This window comes from Mustela nivalis, assembly GCF_964662115.1.
Source record: "Mustela nivalis genome assembly, chromosome: 12".
NCBI lineage: Eukaryota > Metazoa > Chordata > Mammalia > Carnivora > Mustelidae > Mustela > Mustela nivalis.
The window spans coordinates 49,522,165-49,549,684 of NC_139031.1; the positions used below are offsets into that span (position 1 = coordinate 49,522,165).

The window sequence follows — 27,520 nt, forward strand, 5'->3', positions numbered from 1 at the left end:
GCCCCACATCGGGCTCTCTGCTCAGCAGGAAGCCTGCTTCCCCCTCTCTCTCTGCCTGCCTCTCTGCCTACTTGTGATCTCTCTCTGCCAAATAAATAAATAAATAAATAATTTTTTTAAAAAAGACTGAAATTCTGTGATGGGACATCACTTAAGAAGCAGTAATGCGGGACGCCTGGGTGGCTCAGTTGGTTGGATGACTGCCTTCGGCTCAGGTCATGATCCCGGAGTCCCGGGATCGAGTCCCACATCAGGCTCCCAGCTCCATGGGGAGTCTGCTTTGCTCTCTGACCTTCTCCTCGCTCATGCTCTCTCTCACTGTCTCTCTCTCAAATAAATAAATAAAATCTTAAAAAAAAAAAAAAAAAAAGAAGCAGCAATGTCCTTCCTTAACTCACATAATCCTCATGTCCACACCTGAGATAACAATGGGCTCCCTCACAGTGGGCAATTAGTTTCTTAAAGTACTTAGTTAAGTGCCAAAAATGCTTTATGTACTCCTAACAAGGGAGGATGTTATCATCGTGTTATAAAATAGACATAATAATGTCCTTAAATTATCAATGTTTGGTCATACTATGGGAAAAATCAAATATATGACTTTACAATTTTTTTTTTAAGATTTTATTTATTTATTTGACAGAAAGAGATCACAAGAAGGCAGAGAGGCAGGCAGAGAGAGAGAGGAGGAAACAGGCTCTCCACGGAGCAGAGAGCCGGATGTGGGCCTCGATCCCAGGACCCTGGGATCATGACCCGAGCCGAAGGCAGAGGCTTTAACCCACTGAGCCACCCAGGCGCCCCAAATATATGACTTTAATAAAATTTATTCACACATTAAAATAAAACTTTTTTTGAAATCAGTAAGAACTTTTTTTAAACATATATAGCAGGCCATAAAACTTACCTAGAATTAAGGTCTCAAAGAGACTAAAGGGAAGAAAAGGAATAAAAAGGGAATACAGGATAGTCTGAATGTTCTATGATGGTGTTCAAGGCTGATGAAGGAAAGAAGAGAAGCTAGAAGGTTGCTGACACATGAGGAGAAAATAAAGTGTAGAAAAACATATCGGAGATTTAAGAGCAGTTATAGTAAAATGAGAGGTGAGGAAATCCTGTCAAGATAAAAATGCACTCGACTGAATTCTACTACTTCTGTAAAGGAAAAATTACACAGGATCACAAAACCCTGTTTTTAGAAGGTTCAACTGAAATTACAAGAAGGTACACAACTTAAGTTGTTAAGAAGGTCCAGAAAACCCAAGGTTAGTTGTTCGATGGATCAGTATGAATACTAACATCTCCTAGAAATACATTAGGAGTTGGAATTTTAAAAAATCTTCAAACAAGTTTCCAAAGAAATGTATAAGGTGCCCTAAATAAAAAATGAGTAGATGAACTCACCAAGAAAACATGGCGTACTTAAAAAAAAAAAGCCTACTACTTCAGTACATAATTGTGGCTAAAATTTAAACATTCATTCTGATACCATAAAGACCTGCATTCACTCAGTTAGTATGTGAATGCCTCTTCTGCACCAGGCACACAGCAGATACAGCAGCAAGTAAGACACACAATCTGTCCCCAAAAAGCTTACATTCTACTGGCAGAAGCAGACAATAATAAACACAAATAAAAGAAATATATAGTATGTTGAGAGAAAACTAAAGCAGGGAAAAGGATTACATTCTAGATGAGACTAGGCTGAAAAACAAATCTCTGGGCGCCTGGGTGGCTCAGTTGGTTGGACGACTGCCTTCAGCTCAGGTCATGATCCTGAAGTCCCAGGATCGAGACCCGCACTGGGCTCCCAGCTCCATGGGGAGTCTGCTTCTCCCTCTGACCTTCTCCTCATTCACGCTCTCTCTCACTGTCTCTCTATCAAATAAATAAATAAAATCTTTTAAAAAAATAAAATAAAATAAAAATAAATCTCTGCAGGAAGAGTTATCATGTCTCCTTCTTCTGTGAGAATGAGGATCCACTGGTCCTCTTTATCTCTCACATCAAAGTACCCATCGAGGATGTAGCAGATCCAGGTGCAAATGCTTCTCATAGAATATCTTAATCTTTTCTTCATACTTCAGTAGTTTACTTCATATATGGTTATTATGTCCATGTAAGAGTAGTTTCTCTTCAGATCTTCTCTAATTATTGATCATTCTCATATTTGTCAGCAGCCAGCTTCCAGTAAAGAATCCTGAGCCAGCACAGCTGCTCCAGGCTGAACAGGTGGCCAGGCACAGCATGGTGGGGCCACCTCTGGTAGTGGGTAGACTCATCCACATACCAAGCCTGTACTCTGAATGGGCCAGGCTGTCACAAATACCCACCTGCACAACAGCCCAGCCCCAGCCCACTCACCTTGTACCTACTACCCAATTGTTAAGACTTACCACAAAGATACAATAATCAAGATAGTGTGGTATTAGTAAAACGGTAAATATATAGCTCAATGGAACAGAATAGGGTCCAGAAACAGACTTACACAAATATGACCAACTAATATTTTACAAAGAGGCCAAGGAAAGTCAGGAGAAAAAAATAAGCCTTTAACAAATGGTGTTGGAACAACACCACTGCAAAGAACACAGACATTGACATAAACCTCACTCCTTATACAAAAATTACATCAAAACTGATCTAGAGCTAAACGTAAAGCATGTAACTAGAAAGTTTTTTGAGGGGAATAACAAGAGAAAATCTTCATGACCCTGGATTAGGCAAAGAATTCTTAGATATAATACCAAAACATAATCCACAGAAGGAAAACAATAATAAATTGAACTTCATAAAAATCAAATCCTTTTTCTCTGCAAAAGACACTGTTAGGAGAATAAAATTATAAGCTGTAGACTAGGAAAAATGTTTGTAAATGACACCTGAGAAGGGATTTACATCCAGACTCTGTGTGTGTGTGTGTGTGTGTGTTTAAGATTTATTTGACAGAGAACACAAGCAGGGAGAGTGGCAGATAGAGGAAGAGGGAGGAGCAGACTCCCTACTGAGCAAGGAGCTCAAGGAAGGGCCTCAATCCCAGGATTCTGGGATCATGACCTTAGTCAAAGGAAAACACTTAACCTACTGAGCCACCCAGCCACTAGAATATATTTTTAAGCTCACCACTCAATATTAAGAAATCCAATTTGAAACTGGGAAAAAGATTTAAACAGACACTTCACCACAGAAGATATGAGCAAGGAAATAAAAAGATATACATCATTAACCATCAGAGAGATTTAAATTAAAACCACAATGAGACAAGTACTATACACCTATGAGAAATGCCCAAAACAGAAAATAAAAGCAATAATGTTAACAATAATGAAGAACTTTAAAACTCTCATTCACCACTGTGTGCAGGCAAAATGTTTGGCAAATCCTTATAAAGTTATACCTATAATTACAATCTATCAATCTCTCTCCTGGTATTTATCCTAAAGAAATTAAAATAAACATAAACATAAAACCTATATAAAAATGTTCACAGCAGCTATACTTATAGCCAAAAACTGTAAACAACCCAATGTCCTTTCACGGGTAAACAGATAAACCTGACACATTGATAAATACTACTCAGCAACAAAAAAGGAATAGACTATTGCTATACTAAACAACTTAGATGAATCTCAAAGACATGCTGAGTGAAGAATTTAGTCTCAAAAGGTTCATAATCACCATTTATATGACATTCTTTAAAAAAAAAAAAAAAACCCACAGTGATAGAGAAAACAGCAACAGTTCCCAAGGGTTAAAAGTTAGGGGGAGGGACTACAAAGGGACAGCAGTTCGAAGTTTTTTCGAATTATGGAAGAGCTCTTCATCCTAATTATGATAATTATACTAATCTATACATATTCATAGGACTGAATGCCAAAAATAGTCAACCGTACTACATGCTAGTTAGAAAATAAAGTTTTAGGGGTGTCTGGCTGCTCAGTTGGTAGAGCATGCAATTTGATCTCTGGGTTGTGAGTCTGAGCCCCACATTGGGCATAGAGATTACTAAAAAAACTTAATTTTAAAAGAACTTAACACTAAAGAAGAGCAGAAATTCAGCACAAAAGTGTACGGACTCATATAGAGCTCTTTACTACCATTTGAAGAAGAAAGAAAATAGATTAAATAAAGACTATTACCATACATAAATGGTATCATATGACAGCTCTGAGGAACATAAAAATAGACAACACATTTACTTTCATCGCTCTGATGTAAAGAAATAGATTACTGAAGCAATGATTAAAATGATGCCAGTTTAATCATTTCCAAGGCTATGATGGTTCTATGAAGCCAAACTCTAAATACACAAGCCAGCAAAAGGCTAAAATTTGTGAATAATTAAGTGAGAAATGAGATCCCCTATGATTACCATGTGTGTAGGTATAAACACTCTTTTGGTAATAGCTTTATTGAGATATAATTGATGTTCAACAAACTACATATATTTTAAGGTAGTATGATTAGTTTTGATCTATGTATATACCTACAAAATCACCATAGTCAAGCTAATGAAACATAGTGATCATGCCAAAAAAATTTGGTCATGCCACTTTATAATCCATCCCTCCTGTTTCTCCTCTCCCCTCAAACCCCAGGCATTAATGATCTCCTTTATGTCACTAAAGGTAAGTGTACACTTTTCAGAAGTTTATATAAATAGAACCAAAAAATATGTAGTCTTCCTTTCCTCTGGTTTCCTTAGCCTGGCAGGATGATTTTAAGATTCATCCATATTATTGGATGTACTGATAGTTCTTTCCTTTTTATTGCTAGTAATATTCCAATAGATAGACAGCAAACTGTTTATCCATTCACCTAGTTGATAAGTATTTCAGTTCTTCCCAGTTTGGGGCTATTAAAAATATTTGAATATTTGAATATTTGCATACAACTGTGTGTGGACATATGCTTTCATGTTTCTTGGCTAACTACGTAGGAGTAAAAATGGCTGAGTCACATGAGAGGTTTTATGTTTAACCTTTTAACAAACTGCCAAATTTCGTTTTCAGAATGGTTGCTCCACTTACATTACTCTCAGCAATATATGAGAGTTGCAGCTGTTACACATCCTAGTCAACACTTGGTATGGTCACTCTTTTTGATTTTAGGCATCCTAGTAGAAGTATAGTAATATATCATTTGGGGTGGGTTTTTTTTTTTTTTTCAGATTTTATTTATTTGACAGAGAGAGACACAGCAAGAAAGGGAACATAAGCAGGGGGAGTGGGAGAGGGAGATGTGGGGCTTGATCCCAAGACACTGGAATCATGACCTGAGCCGAAGGCAGACACCTAAACTGTCTGAGCCATTCAGGTGCCCCACATTTTGGGTTTTATTTGCTTTTGCCTAATAACTAAAGATACTGAGAGCATCTTTTCCCATGTTTATTTACCATCTAGGCATCCTATTTTGTAAAATGTCTATTTAAACAAATTTGTCCATTTTTAAACTGAGCTGTCGTCTCATTGAGTTTTAAGAGCTCTTTGTAAACTAGATACATGCTTTTTGCAAATATTTTCTCCCATTCTGTGTATGTCTTGCCTTTCATTTTTGTAGAAGTGTCTGCTGAAAAGCAAAGTTTTGAATTTTGATCAAATATGAATTACTGATTTTTTTTAAGATTTTTATTTATTTGACAGAAAGAGATCACAAGTAGGCAGAGAGGCAGGCAGAGAGAGTGGGGGAAGCAGGTTCCCCACTGAGCAGAGAGCCTGATGTGGGGCTCAGATCCCAAGACCCTGGGACCATGACCCGAGCCAAAGGCAGAGCCACCCAGGCACCCCTGATTTTTTTCTTTTATGCTTGATGTTTTTTAATATCCTATTACAAGAAATCTTTGCCAAACTCAAAGTTAATAAAATAATTTCCTATGTTTTATACCAGTTTTAAAGACTTAAGTTTTAATGGTAATTCTAAAAGGCACATGCACCACAATGTTTATAGCAGCAATGTCCGCAATCCAAAATATGGAAAGAGCCCAGATGTCCATCCACTGATGAATAAGAAGATGTGGTATATATATACAATGGAATATTACTCAGTTATCAAAAAAATGAAATCCTACCATTTGCAGTGATGTGGATAGAACTAAAGGGTATTATGCTTAACAAAATCAATCAGAGAAAGACAAATATATGACTTCACGCATATGTGGAACTGAAGAAACAAAACAGATGAACACAGGGGAAGGGAAGGAAAAATAAAATAAGAAGTAATCAGACAGGTAGACAAATCCTAAGAGACTCTTAACTATAGAAAACAAACTGAGGATTACTGGATGGGAGGTGGGTAGAGAGAGATGGGGTAAGTGGGTGATGGGCATTAAGGAGAGCACTTGAAGTAATGAGCACTGAGTATTATATGTAACCAAGGAATCTACCTCTGAAACTAACAATACAATATATGTTAATTAATTTATTAAAAAAATAAAGACTTCAGTTTTACATTTAAATCTAATATACATTTAATTTTTATAAATTGTGCAAGGATTAAGTCAGTTTATTTTTTATATGTAGATACCCAGTTGTTACAGCACCACTTGTTGAAGATGATCATTTTCCTCACAGAATTCCCTTGAAATCTTTGTCAAAAATCAACTGATCATATATTTCTACTATTTCTTCTATTTCTACTGTCTTTATGCTGTTCCATCATTCTGTATGTTCAACTTTACACCAACATCACAATGTTTGATTCATTATTATAATTTTATTAAGTCTTAAAATCAGGTAGTTTAAATTTTCAAAACTATTGTAGCTACCACAGTTTCTATATATTTTGATACAAAGTACACCTGATTGTCAATTACTCTTTTAAAAAAAAAAGGCCTAGAATCATTTTTGTTGAAATTGTATTGAATCCATAGACCCATTTATACCAGGGTCCTGGAATAGAGCCCCATGTCAGTCAGACTCCCTTCTCAGTGGTCTCTCTTGTTCCCGCTGCCCCTCCCCCAGCTCATGCTCTGCCCCTCCCCTTGCTTATGCTCTTTCTCCCAAAAAAATAAAATAAAAAATTAAAAAAAAAAAAGAATTCACATCCATACAACATTTACTCTTATAGTCCATGACCATTATGCAGCTCTCCATTTAATTATGTCTCCTTTAATCTCTCTCAACAATACATCATAGTTTCCAGGGTACAGATCTTGAACATTTTTTGTCATATTTATCCCTAAAAATTCCATATTTTTAATACCCATGTAAATGACTTTTTAATTTCAATTTCCTATCGTTTGTTGCCAGTATATAGAAACCCAGCTAATTATACTGATTTTGCATCTTGCAACCTGGCTAAATTTGTTAACTCCAGTAGCTCTTAAGTACAGTCGTAAAGACTGCACATAATTAATTTCATCTTCAAATAAAAACAGCTTTACTTCTTTATTTTTAAACTGTATGCATTTTATTGCTTTTTGTTGCCTCATCATACTGGCTAAAACCAGGATCAGCAAACTATGGCCCGCATGCCAAATCTATGCCACTGCTTATCTGTGTACAGTCTATAATCCAAGAACAGTTTCACATTCTTAAATGTTTAAAAGAAAATTAAAGAATACTATCTATTTCATGGCACATGAAAATTATATGAAATACAAATTTCAATGTCCATAAGTAAAGCTTTATTGGAACACAGCCATTCATTCATTTAAATGTATTTATGGCTACTTTCCACAGTAGCAGAGACCATATGACTCCCAAAACCTAAAATATTTACCATCTGGCCTTTTAAAAAAAACTCTGTTGACCCCTGGGCTAGAATCTCCAGTACAATGCTATGCAAAAGAAGTAAAAACAGACAATCCTTCCTTGTTAATACTTAATCCCTCATAATCTGTAGGAAGAGTAAATTTAAGCCATGGATAAAAAAGCAGCTACTAGGTTTATAGTTTAAGCAGGAACACTTACTCAAGGCTCATTTGACATTTATTTTCCACATATGCATGAGCTGTTTATAGATTAATATAGGACAAAATCATCTTTATTCTTAATCTTGACTTTAATAAAACTAACACGATAGCATGATAATGTAAAACATATATCAAGCCAATTGGTAGTAAATATATAATAGGTGATAGAAGTATATAGTTTCTGATAAGACTTTTTTTAAAAAGAGGAAAAAAAGTAATTTTCTACTAAATCTTTTTACTAAAATGCTACCACTGCTTTTTATCCAAAGCAATATGTTGAGGAAAACCACTCACTTTATATACTCAAGTATATGTAAATATATTTGCACACACTTATATATTTTTACATATGGCTAATTTATTTCAATTAAAAAATAACATACCCATAATAAAAGGCAGCCATAAGCATATAAGTCAGAACTTGGAGAAGCTGGCTTTCCCATTTTCAGTTCAGGTGATATCAAACTCAAGTCACCAACCACCATGTTCACTGAGGCTCGCTGACTCTACAAAAACAATCATTTAAATATTTTTTTTAAGATTATTTATTTATTTATTTGACACAGAGAGAGAAAGCATAAGTAGGGAGCAAAATAGAGGGGGCAGCAAACAAAGGGAAAGGGAGAAGCAGGCTCCCCACCAGGCAGGGAGCCCAATGCAGGACTGGATCCTAGGACCCTGGGATCATGACCTGAGCCAAAGTCAACACTTAACTGAGCCACCCAGGCGCCCCACAGAGTTTAGTGGCAATACGGATGAGGTAAACTTCTGTGAAGTCCTCTGCATTTCATCAACACAAAAACAAATTCTTTTGAAATATTTCATTCTCTCTTGCTTTCAAATATTTTTACCTAATTTCTGCTATTATAAATTACTCTTAAAATCAGGCTCATAAAATTAACAGTGAGACTTTGATTACATTTCACATTACAGACTCAAGTAGATTCAAAACGAAGAAACACCAATTATTTAAACATTTGGAACCTCTTTCATTTCTTTTAAAGATTTTATTTATTTATTTATCTGACAGAGAGAGATACAGGGGGATAGAGAACACAAGCAGAGGGAGTGGGAGAGGGAGAAGCAGGCTTCCCATGGAGCAGGGAGCCCACTATGGGGATTGGTCCCAGGACCCTAGGATCATAATCTGAGTGGAAGGCAGACACTTATCGACTTACCCACCCAGATGCCTGGCACCTCTTTTAAAAATAAAGTTCAGCGGGGACAGAAGGAGTGCTATTTTCTAATTTTGAAAATTCTAAATAGCTATATATATATATATATATATATATATTTTTTTTTTTTTTTTTTTTTTTTTTTTTTTTGACAGAGAGAGAGATCACAAGTAGGCAGAGAGGCAGGCAGAGAGAGGAGCAAGCAGGCTCCCTGCTGAGCAGAGAGCCCGATGCCAATGCCGGGCTTAATCCCAGGACCCTGAGATCATGACCTAAACTGAAGGCAGAGGCTTTAACCCACTAAGCCACCCAGGCGCCCCTCTAAATAGCTTTTTTAAAAACTGGAAGTCTACAATGTAGTTTCCTTCCTTAATGATCATTTTCTAAGTATACCATTTCTTATGTGTCAAAAGATCAGTGATAAGAACATGAAACCTGTATATTCAGAGACACCTTGGCTGCAATTCCCACTCTCCCATTTTTCTTCGTGTATGACCTTGGGTTTTAACCTCTTTGAGTCTAAATTAACTGTAAAATGGAAATAATACCTATCTTACAGAGTTACTCTAAAAATAAAGGTAATTAGCACAATAATTACCTAGTACATATCACTAAGAGTTAATTATCTCTTCTCCCACTACCTTTATCCTTGCTTCCCACAGTGTGGTCAAGAGTCCTGTGGCTGAAGCATCACCTGAGACCTTGTTAGAAATGCAAAATCTCCCCCAGAAATGCTAAATAAAAATCTGCATATTAACAAGATCCTAGGTGATTCATATGCATTGTAAAGTAAGAAAAGCAATGATCTTGATAACAGACTTATCTTTCAAATTTTTCTTCTTCATTAATACTTCAGTCTCAAAGCAGTATGAAAAGAGTGGAGCAAAGATGAGTTTAATCAATATTTCAGAGTAAATGATTTTAAATGAAGATTAAAACAATATTTGGGAGAGAGTAACAGTTGACAAGTAAGTATAAAAGAGGAAAAATAATTCTTGGAGTAGTCATGATATGCATAGTTGTGCAAATGGAATGCTCAAAAAGTAAACTAACCAGGATCCCTAAGAGTTGAGAACATTTTTTTTTTTTTTTTTTTTTTTTTTAACTCCTAATTCGTCATTTTTCTTAGGACATTACCCTAATTTTCAAATAAATTAATACGATAAAAAATATTTCAATAAGTCTACTTTGTATAAATCTTTCTTAATCCAGCATTTCATTATAGTTTTACATTTTAATTTTCTCATCTTTTTCAGCTACCATATAAAAACCATTAAGACTACATATTTATACATATGTGGCATTACCCTATGACTTGCAAATTACCGAGGTATAAAGCAGTAAAGACTTATACTAGTCAAAAGGGAACTGCTCAAGTAAAATGTTAGTAAGAATGTAGAGAAACTGAAATCCTTATATACTGTCGATGAGAATGTAAAAAATGGAACCACTTTGGAAAATAGTTTGGTTCCTCAAAAAGTGAAACACAGAGTTACCATATAGCAAAACAATTCCACTCCCAAGAGAAATGAAAACATATGCCCACACAAAAACTTGTATTCTAGGGGCACCTGGATGGCTCAGGTCATGATCCCGGGGTCCTGGGATCGAGCCCCACATCGGGCTCTCTGATCCGTGGGGAGCCTGCTTCCCTTCCTCTCTCTCTGCCTGCCTCTCTGCCTACTTGTGATTTGTCTGTCAAGTTAATAAATAAAATCTTTAAAAAAAACAAAAACTTGTATTCTAATGATCACAACAGCATTATTCATAATAATCAAAAAGTAGAAACAACCCAGATGTCTAACAACTGATGAATGTAAAAACAAAATATGGTACACCCATACAAAAAAAATATTATTTGGGCATTTTTTAAAAAGAATGATGTTCAGATACATGCTACAAGACACATGAACCTTGAAAATGTTATGCTAAATGAAATAAGCCAATCACAGAAGGCCACTTATTTTAAGATTCCATTTATAGGAAAGGTCCAGAATAGTAAAGCACAGAGACAGAAAGTATAGTTTCCAAAGGACTGAGTAGAGAAGAAAATGGGGAATGACTGCAAATTTGTATTGGGTTTCGTTTTTTGGGGTGGTAAAAATGTTCTGGAATTAGGTAGTGGTGATCAATACACAATTTTGTGAATATACTCAAAACTAGTACTGAATTGTACACATTATGTGAATTATACCTCAATAAAGCTGTTATTTTAAAAATGAAAACTGCTCCCATGCAATCATGTGTATTTTTCGTCTGCCCATTCCAACAACAACAACAAAAAATCACAGTATGCACTTCCATTGTCTAAAACCTCCTATCTTTAGGGGTGCCTGGGTGGCTCTGTCGGTTAAACATCAGCTCAGGTCATAATCCCAGGGTCTTGGGATCAAGGCCCAGGTCAGGCTCCTTCCTCAGCAAGGAAGCCTGCTTCTCCCCCTCTTCCCCACTTGCTATCTCTGTCTCTCTCTCAAATAAATAAATAAAAATACATTTAAAGAAAAAAAAAACAACTCTATCTTTTTTAATTGCCTCTTCTGAGGCTCTAAAACTATGACACCAGATTAGCAGGTAACATAGCTGAACCATCATTTACACTAAATGGAAAAGTCCAAGGTTCCCAAGTTTCTAAAATTACCCCATTAATCAAAAATTAGCAGAGTATGTATATCTATATTTAATCTACTGGTAGGAGAGGGCACCAGCAGAAGGGGAGATTGGAGATGGCCACCTAGTTTTCCTTGCATATTTACAAGTAATTAAGTATTTCTTGATGATGATAAAATTATTAATCATTAGTATTGTCAATATCATTGACTGTGATGTTAGGTTACTCCTAATACTTAAGAGTTAAAATATATAATGCACACACATACTATATACATACTATACTATATACATACTATATATATATATATATATATATATATATATATACACACACACACATATGGCACAAATTTAGAAACTCTTGTTCTATCACCTAGCTGGTAATACTTGCTTACACTACATGACATTACATGCCTTAACAAAGACAAAGATCTTATAATAAATTACCATATCAAGTAAAAGGCTGAACTAATGTCTAATAATATTAAATGAGGTCCAGAACCTATTGGTAAAACCATAATACTTTACCACAGATTTGGTGAAGTCAAAATCTCCAACAATCCCTTGTTCACGATTCAAAGCAAATACATTGTTCTGATGAAGTGATCCATGAACTATGGCAGCCTTGTGCAATGTATGCAGGCCCTGGGCAACACCTTTCATGACCTTTAAAGCTTCCTATAGATAAGTACCCACAAAAGATGTCAGGAAGTTGTCAAATCATTTTAATACATGAACCTTTTCTTTAATTAAAAGACTTATCCAGAAGTGAATGAAGCTTCTTCCAAATGAAACTTTAATGTAAGAATACAGCATAGAGAAAAAACAGACCAGAAGCCCTCATCATGTAACATCATACACATATAACTTAAAACACTACCGTTTCTAAGAAGACTTGGGTTATAAATAATGAGCATATAAAGCATGTAGAAAAGAGAGACTAAATAGTAATACCAGGTAAAAAGAATCAGGACATCCTCTATTTTTATTACTAATTCAAACTTACAATGCAAATTAAAGCTGTCACTTAAGCAATTATAATATCAAGTGCTATACTACACAATTTACATACAACACAGCTTAATGGTTATAAGCATGGGTATTGGCACCAAAAGACCTAATTTCAATTCCTATTTCTACCTCTTGTTGAGGACCCTGTGCAAGTCACTTAATCTCTGTAAGCCTCATTTTTTCTCATCTGTATATAACAGGATAACTTATACCACAGGATGGATGTGCTAATTATATAGCACACACACACATATATATATAGCGTAATACCAGTCAAAATTTTACATAGTGTATAAAACATATAGTGCTGCCCTCTAACAATAGGGGTTATTTTCTCATTTAATATATCCACAGAAATAGTGTTTTTTACTTACTTCTGAAGTTAAAGGCACACTGGCTTGAACAGCACTCAGGTTTGCCCTAGGATAGTATGGGACCATCAGATAAGCCATAGGATCAGACTAAAAGCAAAACAAAATGAAACTTAAAGTGAAAAATTCTTCAATGTCTTTTTAGTATACATCAATTATACGAGACAACTTTTTCTTTATGTTATAAAGAATGAACTACCTCTCTAAAGCTCAGAGTTAAAACATATTGTAAATAAAATGTTTTCCGCCAAGAGATTAACATAAAAACTTTACCTTACACAAAAATAGGAATATCAATGGTAGTAACCCAGAGTCATCTTTAGCGTCTCTCCATGCTCTGTGATAGGCGGCTGCTCTCTGAATCACCCTAGCTTCTGTGTCCACATCTACAGAATAGCCCTGGTACCAAAAAGAGAGGTAACGGGAATTCCAACATTAAAAATCTTAATATAATTATACATCATTTCAACTTAAACATAGTGATTTTTATATAAGTTAAATCATATCTAATTTTATTTTTTAATTGTATACATAAGTACCTTTTCTATCTACCTTGAATGCTATAATTTAGAAAAGAAAGAACAATTCTACCTCTACCTTAATGTACATTCTATAATGCATTGTCACTAGGGCCAAATTAATTACCCTATTATGATTAACAGTTTTCCCGCTCAATAAAGAAATCAAGGAATAGAAAATTGTATTGGCAAAACAGCTGAAATTTCAAAGACAATTTTAAGTAAAGCAAGAATTTTAAAAGGCTATTGGACAGAATGTAAGTTCACCCAAAAAAGAAAAACCCAAGTATCTTCTATTAAAGATACATATTATATTAGGGAAATGAAGGAAACTCTGAATTCAAAATAAGTTCTGGCAGCCAAACAGAAAACATAAGCCCTGTGCCAGTCAACTCATATAATTTTTATGCGGGAGGGAGAGATGGGAGGGAAGAGCAGAGGGAGAGGGAGAGAGAGAGAGTCTTACCCAATGTGGGGCTCAATCTCATGACCCTGAGATCATGACCTGAGCTGAAATCAAGAGTCCAATGCTTAACTGACTAAGCCATCAAGGCACCACTCAACTCATGTAATTTAAAAAACAAGCATGGATTTTCAATTTCCTGAAAAATAATACCACCACTCCCCTTATACTTCTGAATCTTCCAAAGGTCAGAACTTAATCGTACCTTTAAAAGAATTATCTGCCCATTAACCTCAGAACAAACCAAAGGACGCTTGCTGCTAAGTTCCTTCATGGGCTCAGCATCAAGAAGATCCCGTTCCAAACTCATAGTAAGAAGACCACCAGAGTTCTAGACAAAAATTTTTGTTACAATTAAAGAAACCAAACCATCCCAGTACTTTTAAATCATTAACTTAATTAGTTACATGCTATGAAATGATATGGATATCATCAACCCTACTGGAGAAACCAGTAAATAAAAATACTAAAATCTTCCTAGTTTTTCAAGTTCCTGGTTCTTGAAGTCCTCTCACCCAAAGTGTAATCAACATACATTTAATGGCCACTAGAGTTCTAGAACAAATTCTGAATATGACTGGGATTAACCAGATATATATCCCAAAAAACCCTGATGCTCAGCTGGAAGACTTTTATGTGTTTCCTAAAAATATTAAAATGAAGACAGACACAAAAAAGGTTGTAGAATGGGAATGAGAAATATAAAAATTATGACTACTATGAAGTAATTCTAACACCTCTGCCTCTGTTTGAAGTGGAATCCTTGGAAAATGATTTTCAAGTATTTTAATTCTATTAGATATTTCTGCCACTTTTTAAAAGGAATAAATTTTTTGGATAAAACCTATCAACATTTTAGATCAAGGTAAATTTTATTGTGGTGTAATTTTAGCAAGAAGTGTTCTGTATTTGTTTTCTGGTTTTTATTTATATGTGTTGTCAATATTATTTAAGTAAACCACAAAATACAATCAACCTACAAAGGTTTCCTGGGCATACACCACAGTCACACATCTTAAAATCATTAAAGGAGTCCATTAGCTATGATTAAAACATTTTATAATCTTTCATAATAAAGAGATCAGCACACTTCTAAAAACTAATTTTCAAGTCCTACACAGCACCACATACTCATCCATCCTACATGAGTATCTAAGCTAAAATTAAATAACTGTGAAGAAAATCCCCCATTCTTTTTAAGTCTAGTCTGGAAAAATTTTACAGTAATTGCTTTACTATTTAAGGGGACTTTTAATCTTACATATTCATGAGTTCATAACTCTATGTATACAATCATTTCTGTACTATATTTAAGGTATTATCATGAACTTAATGACAATCTTAAGGAATAGATCTTTCATCTAGTCCCTTATCCTTAGCAGGCAATATAAAACAAAGAGCTAACAGATTCCGCCCTGAGAGCCAGAGCTTACCATCCTGCTCCATATAGGCCTTTTGCCCAAAACACTGATCTCCCAGGCTTTGAATCCTGCCTGCCTAAAAAACTATACCCATGTCAACATCTCTACTTAACCAAATTTCTAGAATTATTTCCCAGCCTGCTTTAACTTAAAAGATATATTCTGCTTTAATTCTTCATGACTGGCAGTGTCCTGCTTTTATTCTAACTCTTGAAATAATAGCTAAAATTGCTTTATCATTTCAAAAAGTAAATACCTCTAATTCAAATAAGTGTCATGCAATGTACTGAATAGCTATGAGGAAACGAGAAAAGAGAGAAAGAGATGCCAATTAATATAGACGTTAGAATACAATACACTAATACTAACGATAGTCTTGAGGAAAAGTTATAACAATACCCAGAAACAATTCATCAGGAACATCTTCATAGTAAGGACAGCATAAATTTAACACTGGCACACAATTTAATATCTTTGCTTTTCCACTCTCTACAGAGTAATAATTCTCAGGGGTAACAAAGCTTACCATGTACTTAAGTAACCCTATTTCAGGATAAAGCAGAGGCAGCTCAGGGAACCATTTCTGTACCAAGCTATTCAGCTTCTCCTAAATTTAAAAAATATTTTTATTATAAATCAACATATATTCAATTATGACATGTTGCCCTTCAAGAAAAAATAAGATAGCAGTATCTCTCTTACTATAAATCTAACAAAATACACAAGCTAATAAAATATAAAACCTATTAAGATACATAATCACTGATTTTCCCTTCTACTTCAAGAAATAGCAAATGAAAACCAAGAGTCATCTTGGGTCAAAGTTACCATCTCACTAACAGAAGAAAAAGAAAATTTTTTTAAAAGATTTTATTTATTTATGACAAGAGACCGCAAGAGAGGGAACATAAGCACAGGGGAGCTGGAGAGGGAGAAACAGGCTCCCTGCTGAGCTGGGAGCCCAAATGGGGGCCCTATCCAAGAACCCTGGGATCATGACCTGAGCCGAAGGCAGATGTTTAGTTGACTGAACTACCCAGGCCCAGGCACCCCCAGAAGAAAAATTTAATTATCAATTTTATCTTGGTATACATATATAGGCACAGAACCTTGCCTAAGATCAAAGTATACATATACTTCCAAGCTAAAATGAAAATGTGTGTTGATAACATCAGTCTGCATCATAAAATTGTCATTTCTCAAAATACTAAGAACACACTGACATTTTTAAAATAGTAACTATTTCATTTAGGAGGGAAAGAAATCATAAAAGCCTTGAAAGCAAAAACAAATATGCAGCTCTACAAAAGCCACTTTGAAGTAAATGTGAAAACTGAGGATCCTTAAGAAAGTCTTTTGTCACATTCATTAAGTAAAACTTCCAGATACTTGTCAACTCACTGGAACACTGGAAGATAACTATTTGTCCAAGGTGCAAAAAGTGAATAACTAAGCACACACAGATGAATTTGCTAAATAAAACATAACACTTAGAATATCTATTATTTTATTTAAATTCAATTAATTAACATATAGCATATTACTACTTTCAAAGGAAGAATTCAGTGATTCATCAGCTGCGTATAACACCCAGCGCTCATTACATCAAGTGCCCTCCTTAATGCCCATCACTCACCCACTTCAACCACTGAGGCACCCTACCTCCAGCAACCCTGTTTGTTTCCTATAGTTAAGAGTCTCCTATGGCTTGTCTCCCTCTCAGATTGCCTATTATTTTCACGGTATTTTTATTATTCCAAGCAGTGTCTACCTTACTTGTTCCCCCTTAACATTCCTGAAACATAAAATATTATATTATTTCCATTTTATTTATTTGTTTATTTGATAAAGACAGGTTGCACATACAAGCAAGGAGGGGAAGGATAGGGAGAGAAAGAATCCCAAGCAGGCTCCACACCCAGTACAGAGCCTGATGAAGAGCTTGATCTCATAACCCTGAGATCATAACCTGAGCTGAAATCGTTAATCCTAACGTTCAACAGACTGAGCAACCCAGGCGCCTCATATTCTTTCCCTTTTAAAGAGAAAATACTGACAAACTCTCCCAAGGTCACAAGACATTAGCATAAAAGTGGAGACTTAAAGATGTAACTTCCCCCCAAAATTCAGGTGGTTGCACTTTGTTATATTCTTCAACTAAATTCTGTCACCACATTAATGTTTTCATTGCAGCATTAGGTTAAAACAGTGCTGATTTAGATTTTATTAAAGGAAAAAATCTTTAGCTCTGTGTGAAAGAGAAATCAAGCAGTATGTAAAAGTATGTTTGTGCTATAATCTCCTCTTATGAAAACAGGCAGAAAAAAGGCTAAAAGAAGTTAAGTGAAAAGTTCATAGTGACTACTACTATTATAAAGGAATGGAAAAGTTATAGGTGTTATTTTTTATTCTTTATAATTTTCTATAATTTCCACATTTGGTACAATGGTTATAAATTATCATCAGAAATTAATTTCTAAATTCACATTAACATTACTATGCAAACATAACTATGCTAGTATAATCTCCAGCCTTATTAGAGTCCACTTCATGAAATAGATACATGAATTCAATTTCTACAGTAAATACTAATTCAAAACTTCAAAGAATTAAATACTTACATATTCCTCCCGCTCACGATAAATTTCTTGAAAGACACTATTGCGCAACTGAGTTATTTCTTGTTTTATTTTCTCAATTTCAGATCCATCATGGTCATCCGACTTAAATCAGACAGGAAAAAGTGACCTTATAAGCTTATTAAAGTGGACTGAAAACAAGTCTTCCTAGTAAGAATGCAACTTCTATAGCAAATCACTCTGATTTCTATGTATCCTTCTGTATCTAACAGATAAAAGACCCTCATAACAGTTAACTTTATTCTAACACTGACTGTTCCCAAACCTCAAAAAGGAATAAAAATTAAAGACATAAAATCAACACAGATATTTCTTGTCTCTTAATTTGCTGTAGATTTTCTCTAAGATGACCAACTGCCAACATAAAGTAAATGTCAAGAACACAAACCAGTAGGAATGAAGAAAATACAACTAAATTCCCTGGAATTCTCTTCTGCAATAGATTTGGTTTAAAAAAAAAAAAAAAAAAAGAGTAAATGTAGGGTGTGTTTATTAGAGGAAAAACAATGTAGACCTCAAAAAGACTCCTTAAAACTCCAGCAGTAATTAATAAGCCACCTTAAAAAGTATAAATGTTTTCTATTTTGTATATCTTCAAAAGTTAAAAAACTAAACTAAAAAAGACCCCATTCCCCACAGTCCAGAATAGGATAAAAAACTAGGAAAATATTAAGCCATTAAACTAGTTTCATTCCAAGTCCAATTAAGTACTGAAGAGGAAGAGTCAACTCAAGTTGAATTAAGACGTAATGTAGATTTCTTTTGTTCATAAATCAGTCCTCAAGGGAACATAAAGAATTACCAGTTTATTCAGTTTCAAACTGAAAGAAGGAGGTTAGTCCAGATTAGGGTGTCTGAATTTTTCCAGTTCTATTATCGTATGCAAACAACTTAGAATACTTAGGAAGAATAGTATGTCCAGCCATTAAAAAGAGAGCTAACAAAGAACATCATGATCTTAAAAATACTTTATGAAAAAATTCTACCTTTAGGGGAATACCTTGCATGTAATAGTTTGTATTGTATTAAGTATTATAACAGTCTAAACCAAAAGATTTTTAAACTGTTCTAAAATATTTGTTACTAAAAATAAAGGCAGCCATGTAAAACATTTTCATAGAACATTTAATGATATGGTAAAATGTTTACACTATTAATTTAATAATCTTATTTATATACACAGAAAAAAGATAAATATATAAAACAAAATGTAAATATAATTCTCCTATTTTAAAGAATGTATTTATGCGTTATTTTCAGGGAGCAGAGTAAAATCAGGTACACATGGAATTTCATAAGAACAAAGTGTTTCCTTACCTCTTCCAAATTATTCTTCTCAACTAGTTTCCATCTCAGTCGAGCTTTTAAGTTTTTCAATGTCTTTTTAATGGACAACAAGTGATCCACATTGGGGCTCTTATTGAAACATTCGATAATCTGCTTCTTAAACTAAGTAAGAAAAAAAGTTATTGTATTTTCAAAACACAGAAAACAATATTTATTAAAATCACTTACTGACCATTTCTTATTTCTCTATTAAGATTCAACTACTATTTACTAAGTTCGGATTGAAATAAGAAATTCTACAATTCTCAAAAAGACAATCTACTAACTGATTTCTTAGTTATCAATATTTCTATTCAGGAGAATATAAGTCCCAGCAATCAGAGTAGCAAAGGTAAGGGAAATATTTCAAGATGAGAGCTATAGTGAGACATCTTTGTTAGATATGATGCAAACTGAATTACTAGTGAGGATATAACCTAAAATTATCTTCCCCAAAGTAGTGTGACAATATGTATCAATTTTAACAACACTGATTCCTTTTGACTTAGTAACTAACAATTTTTAGGAATCTGAGAAACACAAAATTATGAATAAAGATTATGTACAGTCTTATTTATGGTTAAAAATAATTAGAAGTAACCTTAACTTCTAACACAGATGAAGGTTAAATAATATTGTATATCTATGCAAGTGATGATGCATTAGTTGCTCAAAATGAAAGTATAGAAGAATCACTAATCACATGGAATAGTATTCATAATATACCACTAAATGAAGAAATATTTTCAAAACCGTTTACAAAACAATGCAATGCACATGATATATGTACATATATATGTCACCATCCAAAAAGAAAATACTCTGAAACTAGCCCTGAGTATCTACTTCTTAGGCTAAGAGGATTATAATCAATGTTTTTATTTCTTCTTATTTTTCTGCATTTAACAAATTTTCTACTGTAAACCTGTATAGGCATAAAGATAATGATAGTAGAGATGAAGCTTTTTTTTTTTTAAGATTTATTTATTTATTTTAGAGAAAGAGAAAGCAAGAGAGGCAGAGGAAGAGCAAGAGAGAATCCCAAGCAGACTCTGCTGAGAGTAGAGCCCAATGGGGGGCCTCCATCCTAAGACCCCAAAATAATGACCCAAGTCGAAATTAAAAGCCAGACATTCAACCGACTGCGATACCCAGGTGTCCCAGTAAAGATTAGGTTTTGAAGAACACAATCCAAAAATGCAATATATTTTTATCAATTAAACCATTATTTTCACTGTGGGGTGAATTTAATTACACATCAGCTAATTATACTGTTCTTCTAGCAATAATAATTAGTTACATATACACTGGGTATTAAACTAGTTGAGAAAAATTTAAGTATTAAAAAATCCATAGCATCAATATAAAAGACCTAAAAAATAAAGCATAATCCAACCTCAATACTGTCCTTGTACTTGGATTGTACTGTAGCAATAAGCCTTTCCTCTGAACGGATCTTTTGTAGTACTTGACTATATGTATTTAAAATGACCTCCTTGTCCTCATCACCTTGTTCCTAAGTGAAATAAATCATACACATGGAATTATTCACAAAAGAATATCCAAAATAATTTAAACCTCCAATAACAATGAACAAACTTTTTTAAGAAATGCCTTTTAAAATTTCTATTTTTTTCCAAAGTATCTTTTTTTAAGATTTTATTTATTTGACAGAAAGAGAGACAGTGAGAGAAGGAACACAAGCAGGAAGAGTGGGAGAGGAGAAGCAGGTTTTCCACAGAGCAAGGAGCCTGACATCTGGCTCCATCCCAGACCCTGGGATCATGACCTAAGCCAAAGGCAGAACTTACTGACTGAGCTACCTAGGCGCTCCCAAAGTATTTCTTAAACACATCTTTTTCTAGATAGAAGAGACACTGATGTGAAAGATGTTCATATGGAAAATTTTGCTCCCCTTACATCATTATTCCTACAGTTTTCTAGACTAGTATTAAAGGAAATCAAGGATAACACTATACTAAATTTAAGAGCCAAACAACACAAAGAACTTCAACATTTTATTTTTAGAAATCATCTATTAACAACCACTTCTAAAATCAAGTCTGGGGGCACCTGGGTGGCTCAGTGGGTTAAAGCATCTGCCTTAAGCTCAGGTCATGATCTCAGGGTCCTGGGATCGAGCCCCATATCAGGCTCAGGGAGCCTGTTTCCTCTCTCTCTGCCTGCCTCTCTCCCTCCTTGTGATCTCTCTCTGTCAAATAAATAAATAAAATCTTTTAAAATCAAGTCTGACAAAGAGATACAAACTTCCAGCTATAGAATAAATAAGTCATGGAGATGAAAAGTACAGCACAGAGAACATCGTCAATAATATTTTAACAGTCCTGCAAGGTAACTGACACTGACTAAGATTATCCTGATGAGCACTGAATAATGTATAGAAACGTCAAATTACTATGTTGTACACCTGAAATTAATGCAACATTGTATGTTAATCATATTTCAGCAATAAAAAAATAAAATCTGACTAAACCATCTAAATACTATTCAAAATAGACTATTTTAAAATAGGGAAATACAGAAACATATATATTTTTTTTTCAATTCCAACCTGAATAAAAATGCAAGAGGTAAAAAAAAACAAGTAAAAGGAACAATATAACCAATGAGACTTCAGTAAACAGCCTGAAAAACTGGGAAAGAGTCTCATTGAGCAATAATAACATTACAAAATGCTCTTTGGAAGAACTACACTAATTTTTAACTTGGCATGACAGTAGAGAACATACACAGAACAGAAAGGGAACTACTAATCGGTCTTATATATACACTTCCAAAGCTCTTTCCGATTTTATTTTAATTTTTCACAAATTCTGAAGTCTTTTCTTACAATCATTGGGTATGATGGACTGAAGAATCAAATGACACAGAAAGCTAACACACTCGAATTAAGAGGAGTTTTCCTGGAATTAAATGTTAAGTTTAATTTTTTTAATGTGAAATGTCCTATTAAAATGAAAATATCAGGAGATGGGTATTAAGGAGGGCACTTGTTATAATGAGCACTGGATGTTATATATAAGTGATGATAAATTCTACTCCTATAAGCACTTATTACACTACATGTTAACTAATAAGAATTTGAAAAAAAAATTTGGAAGAGAAAAAAAAAGAAAGTACACATCATTTAAAAAAGTGATGGTTACCAGAAGAAAAGGGGGTGTGGGAATGGATTAAATAGGTGATGGGGATTAAGGAATGCACCTGTCAAGAGGAGCACAGGATGATGTATGGAAGTGCTGAATTAACTGTACTGTACATCTGAAACTAATATAACATGATGTTAACTAACTGTCATTAAAATAAAAACTTTAAAAAATGAAATTATCACTCTGTGAAAGAATAAAAATTTGCATTGTGCTTAGATTAGAACTTGACAATGTTACTATTTCATATAGGTCTATAAGAGGAAACCTAAAATCAGTCTTCATGCTTTCTAATTAGCAAGAAAAACCGTATTGCTTCAAAGGAAGTAGTAAAGAATATCAATACTCACAATCAGAGATATCTCCAGCTCTTTGCAGATACTTGACTCAGTCTTCTCTAGGATTTCATCAAGACTACTGATTGTGTCTTCAGAAGTTTGTGATTCTTCCACAGAGAGATCAAAAGCCTCATTTGCAAAAAATTAAAACATGAAAGTATATCATTTAATTATTTTCTATTAGTGTTGTGTTGTTATACCTAGAGCAGAGCATTAGCCTATGCACTAGGCAATGTGAGAGAAGTAAGGACACACAAGAAAGATAAACTACTGCCCTCCCCAAACTTTCACATCAAAAAAGAAAAGGCATACACATATCACACACATAAAACACAGATTTTTTAACATAATCTGTGGCTTAGAGACATAAAAGGAAAAGTATGAAGAAGAAAAAAAAAAAAAACAAACAGAAACAAGACCAAGACTTTGTGAGGATAGTCAAAGAAAACAGTCTGACTAAAAGCTGGTAAGAAACTTAAATGTTCAGGTGAAAAGTTTAAATCTGATAGGTAGTAGGCAGACAATGCCAGCGCTCTTTAATAAAAAAGGCATATGTTTATACTGGATATCTCATGATAAACTACTAAGTATTTAGGAATCTGGAGATAAAGATTAAACCCAGATGACTTCCACCTTATTAGGAAAACAAAGATATTTTCTATCAGGAAATAGACTTTATAATAAAGTGTTAAATAGAATAAAATCATGGGCCTCAACTATAATACAGAACATAAAAGTCCCAAGCAGTCACTTTGATTTTAGAGATAAGATATGTGACTAATATGGAGATCTGGATTAGGGAAACAGCTACGGAAATGAAAGAAAAGGATACATGATAGTTAACCTTAGCAGAAAGCCATTCTAATCAACAACAAAAGACAACAAAGAAATAATTAATGTTAATATGTCCATTAAAAAGTACCAAAATGAAGAGCTCTGGAGGTAGCTGAGAGATTAAAGACTTTTTTCCCCCAAAACAAAGCTAGAAATGCATATCTGTAAACCATTCACACAGATAAATGACACCTCCCTTCCTGAGAAGGTTGTAAAGCAGACAGAAGAACAGAGAAAACAGAATCAGCAACAAAATGAGGCTGAAATTTAATTAGGATTCCAAGTATATTAATACAAAATTACATGCCCCCACAGCTTTTGGAAGATTACATGGTGTTTTTGTGATAATAAATAAGAACTAAGAATAATAATACACAAAACACCATTTCTAATGTTTAGTACCAAATGAGATTAGTATTCTCCATTTACGTTAGATATCTTTAAGATATTTAAGATATCAAAAACTTAAACACTGCCAATTAACATACTTTCAGCATGAGGAGCTGGCCAACTAATGTTAAAACACACATCTTGCTAAAAAAGAAGCTAAACAAAGAAGAAAGCTCTACTACCCTTTAAGCACATGTAAATACAATAAGACCCTTATCTCTACACTATAGCTATAGAAAATACACCACACTTGTAATAAATGCCAGTGATACTTTCTTATACCTATAAAGGCTTATGAAGCAGTTTTCCATATATGTTTCTAGAGAATAAAAATATGTAAATCCCTCACCCTTCTATTCCAGGCAACTTCCCCTCAATCCCTCTCTTCCTCTTCATTTCTCCTCCTCAAAATAGAAGTAAATTACACTTGGAAAATTACTATAAAACCAATATTCCCTGCTTTACACTACAACACCAACACCAACACTGGGCAAGGGCTCTTATTACCTTCACAGTGTTCTGGAACCATGCTACGAGACGTTGTAGAGAAACATCTGTTTCACTTCTAACACTGGTGAACTCCTCTCTTTTATCACACTTCCAGTCATAAAATTTCTTAAGTATTTCTTCAGAGTTTGTCCCTTCTTTGGCCTGTCCATATACTGCCTCTAAAGAGGTTGACAGATCCTATAGAAATATATTTGTTTGTTAAAGTTTATTAACTTCATATTAGGATTCAAGCACCATATTAAAATCTGTGAGACAGAAAAGCAGTATGTTGAAACCCAATCCTTAAGAATCTTATAAATAAAAGTTGGAAACATTAGATATGAAAATATAAAGCTACCTAGAAGGTGACTTATTTGGATTATAATAATAAAAGTTAGACAAATAATTCCAACTAAGGAAGTGACTGAATATATATATGAACTTAAAAAGCATTTTAGAAAGGACTAGAAGAGACAAGAGAGCCTAGTGGTGCTCTCTAGGAACAAAGCTCTAGAAATGTCACTGAAACAAGGGGAAAACTTTAAAAAGATCCTAGAAATTTTTATCACAAAACTCTAAGAAACTCTTGGAAAGACAAGATAGCTGGTGCTTAGCAATGAGCAAGTCATGGCAAAGTGGAAGAAGGCATGTATTTACCTCAGCAAAAATAACATGTGGGAAAAGGGAACCTTCTTCATACACCCTTCCCTCTCACACTGTAAAGCAGTAGCACAAAGCAAGAGGCAATGGACACAAGTACAGTACAAGAACCTAAATGAGCCAAAAATTGATAACCTGTACCAAAAAAAAGTCAGCCATCCCCTAAGCATTTTCTTTTCTTCCCTTTTCCCCTGAATACCTGGTGGCATTTACACCCAAGGATAGTAACCCCTGAAAAAGAGTAGTGGCTGAGGCAGAGGGACTGGAAGGTCCACTGAAAAGTAAAATCATCTAGAATAAAAGCCTATAGGTAGTAGCTGAGTCCAAACTGTAACCCTAGAAGCTCTGAGTAACAACCCCATCCTATTCTCTAAACCCACCTGAAGTCTTTGAAGTTATATTCCAAGCTTTCACCCCTCTCTCAGAACCCTCTATCACCCTATCCCCTACCTACACAACAGCACAGAACCAAGATAGCTTATAGTTCTCCAAGGAAGTACGAGACCTTTGAAGGGGATACAGAGAAGGATGAAGTCCATGACTAACAGAAGAACTCTGAAAGGAATATAACAATCTAAGTCACTTTATAAAAAGGAAGCAAAATCAAAGAACTCGAAATAAGCATAACAAATACTCTCAACAAAAAGAAAGAATACTATGCAAAGGCTTTTGATCTTGATGAAGTCCCAAAAGTTCATTTTTCCTTTTGTTTCCTTTGCCTTTTGGGACATATCTTGAAAGAAGTTGCTGTGGCTGACGTCAAAGAGATTACTGCCTAAGTTCTCCTCTAGGACTTTGATAGATTCCTGCCTCACACTTAGGTCTTTTATCCAGTTCAAGTTTATCTTTGTGTATGAAAGAAACTGAAGAAGACACAAAAAGATGGAAGACCATTCCATGCTCATGGATCAGAAGAATAAACATTGCTAAAATGTCTATACTGCTATACTGCCTAGACCAATCTATACTTTCAATGCCACCCCAATCAAAACTCCACCGGCATTTTTCAAAGAGCTGAAACAAACAATCCTAAAATTTGTATGGAACCAGAAAAGACCCCGAATTGCTAAGGAGATGTTGAAAAAGAAAAACAAAACTGGGGGCATCACGTTACCTGATTTCAAGCTTTACTCCAAAGCTGTGATCACCAAGACAGCATGGTACTGACACAAAAACAGACACACAGACCAATGGAACAGAGTAGAGAGCCCAGATATGGACCCTCAACTCTACGGTCAACTAATTTTTGGCAAAGCAAGAAAATATATACAGTGGAAAAAAGACAGTCTCTTCAATAAATGGTGCTGGGAAAATTGGACAGCTATGTATAGAAGAATGAAACTCAGCCATTCTTTTACACCATGTGTTGGAGAGGGTGTGGAAAAAGGGGAACCCTCTTACACTCTTGGTGGCAACGCAAGCTGGTGCAGCCACTTTGGAAAACTGTGTGGAGATTCCTTAAGAAATTAAAAATAGAACTTCCGGGGCGCCTGGGTGGCTCAGTGGGTTAGGCCGCTGCCTTCGGCTCAGGTCATGATCTCAGGGTCCTGGGATCGAGTCCCGCATCGGGTTCTCTGCTCGGCAGGGAGCCTGCTTCCCTCTCTCTCTCTCTCTGCCTGCCTCTCCATCTACTTGTGATTTCTCTCTGTCAAATAAATAAATAAAATCTTTAAAAAAAAAAAAAAAAAAAATAGAACTTCCCTATGATCCTGCAATTGCACTACTGGGTATTTACCCCAAAGATACTGATATAGTGAAAAGAAGGGCCATCTGTACCCCAATGTTCATAGCAGCAATGGCCACAGTTGCCAAACTGTGGAAAGAACCAAGATGTCCTTCAATGGACAAATGGATAAAGATATGGTCCATATACACAATGGAGTATTATGCCTCCATCAGAAACAATGAATAGCCAAATTTTGTATCAACATGGACAGAACTGGACGAGATTATGCTGAATGAAATAAGTCAAGCAGAGAGAGTCAAGTATCATATGGTTTCACTTACTTGAGAAGCATAAGGAATAACACAGAGGACATTGGGAGATGGAGAGGAGAAGTGAGTTGGGAGAACTTGGATGAGGAGAAAAACCATGAGAGACTGTGGACTCTGAGAAACAAACTGAGGGTTTTGGAGGGGAGAGGAGTGGGGAGGAGGTTGGATGAGCCTGGTGGTGGATATTATGGAGGGCATGTA

The 27,520-nt window shown here is 34.8% G+C and overlaps 1 protein-coding gene across 4 annotated transcripts in view; it reads right to left on the minus strand.

Moving 5' to 3' along the window:
• Positions 1-27,520, minus strand: part of STK31 (serine/threonine kinase 31) — an 89,091-nt gene that overhangs the window by 16,778 nt on the left and 44,793 nt on the right. For all 4 annotated transcript variants that reach the window (XM_082693703.1, XM_082693704.1, XM_082693702.1 and 1 more), the window contains exons 12-22: positions 24,683-24,862; positions 22,964-23,080; positions 20,843-20,962; positions 19,438-19,569; positions 18,103-18,204; positions 16,008-16,088; positions 14,266-14,391; positions 13,353-13,478; positions 13,083-13,169; positions 12,226-12,375; positions 8,296-8,418 (exon numbers count right to left, since the gene is read on the minus strand). In XM_082693703.1, the coding sequence (XP_082549829.1) occupies positions 8,296-8,418; positions 12,226-12,375; positions 13,083-13,169; positions 13,353-13,478; positions 14,266-14,391; positions 16,008-16,088; positions 18,103-18,204; positions 19,438-19,569; positions 20,843-20,962; positions 22,964-23,080; positions 24,683-24,862 (1,344 nt within the window). The remainder of the gene's footprint in view (positions 1-8,295; positions 8,419-12,225; positions 12,376-13,082; positions 13,170-13,352; positions 13,479-14,265; positions 14,392-16,007; positions 16,089-18,102; positions 18,205-19,437; positions 19,570-20,842; positions 20,963-22,963; positions 23,081-24,682; positions 24,863-27,520) is intronic.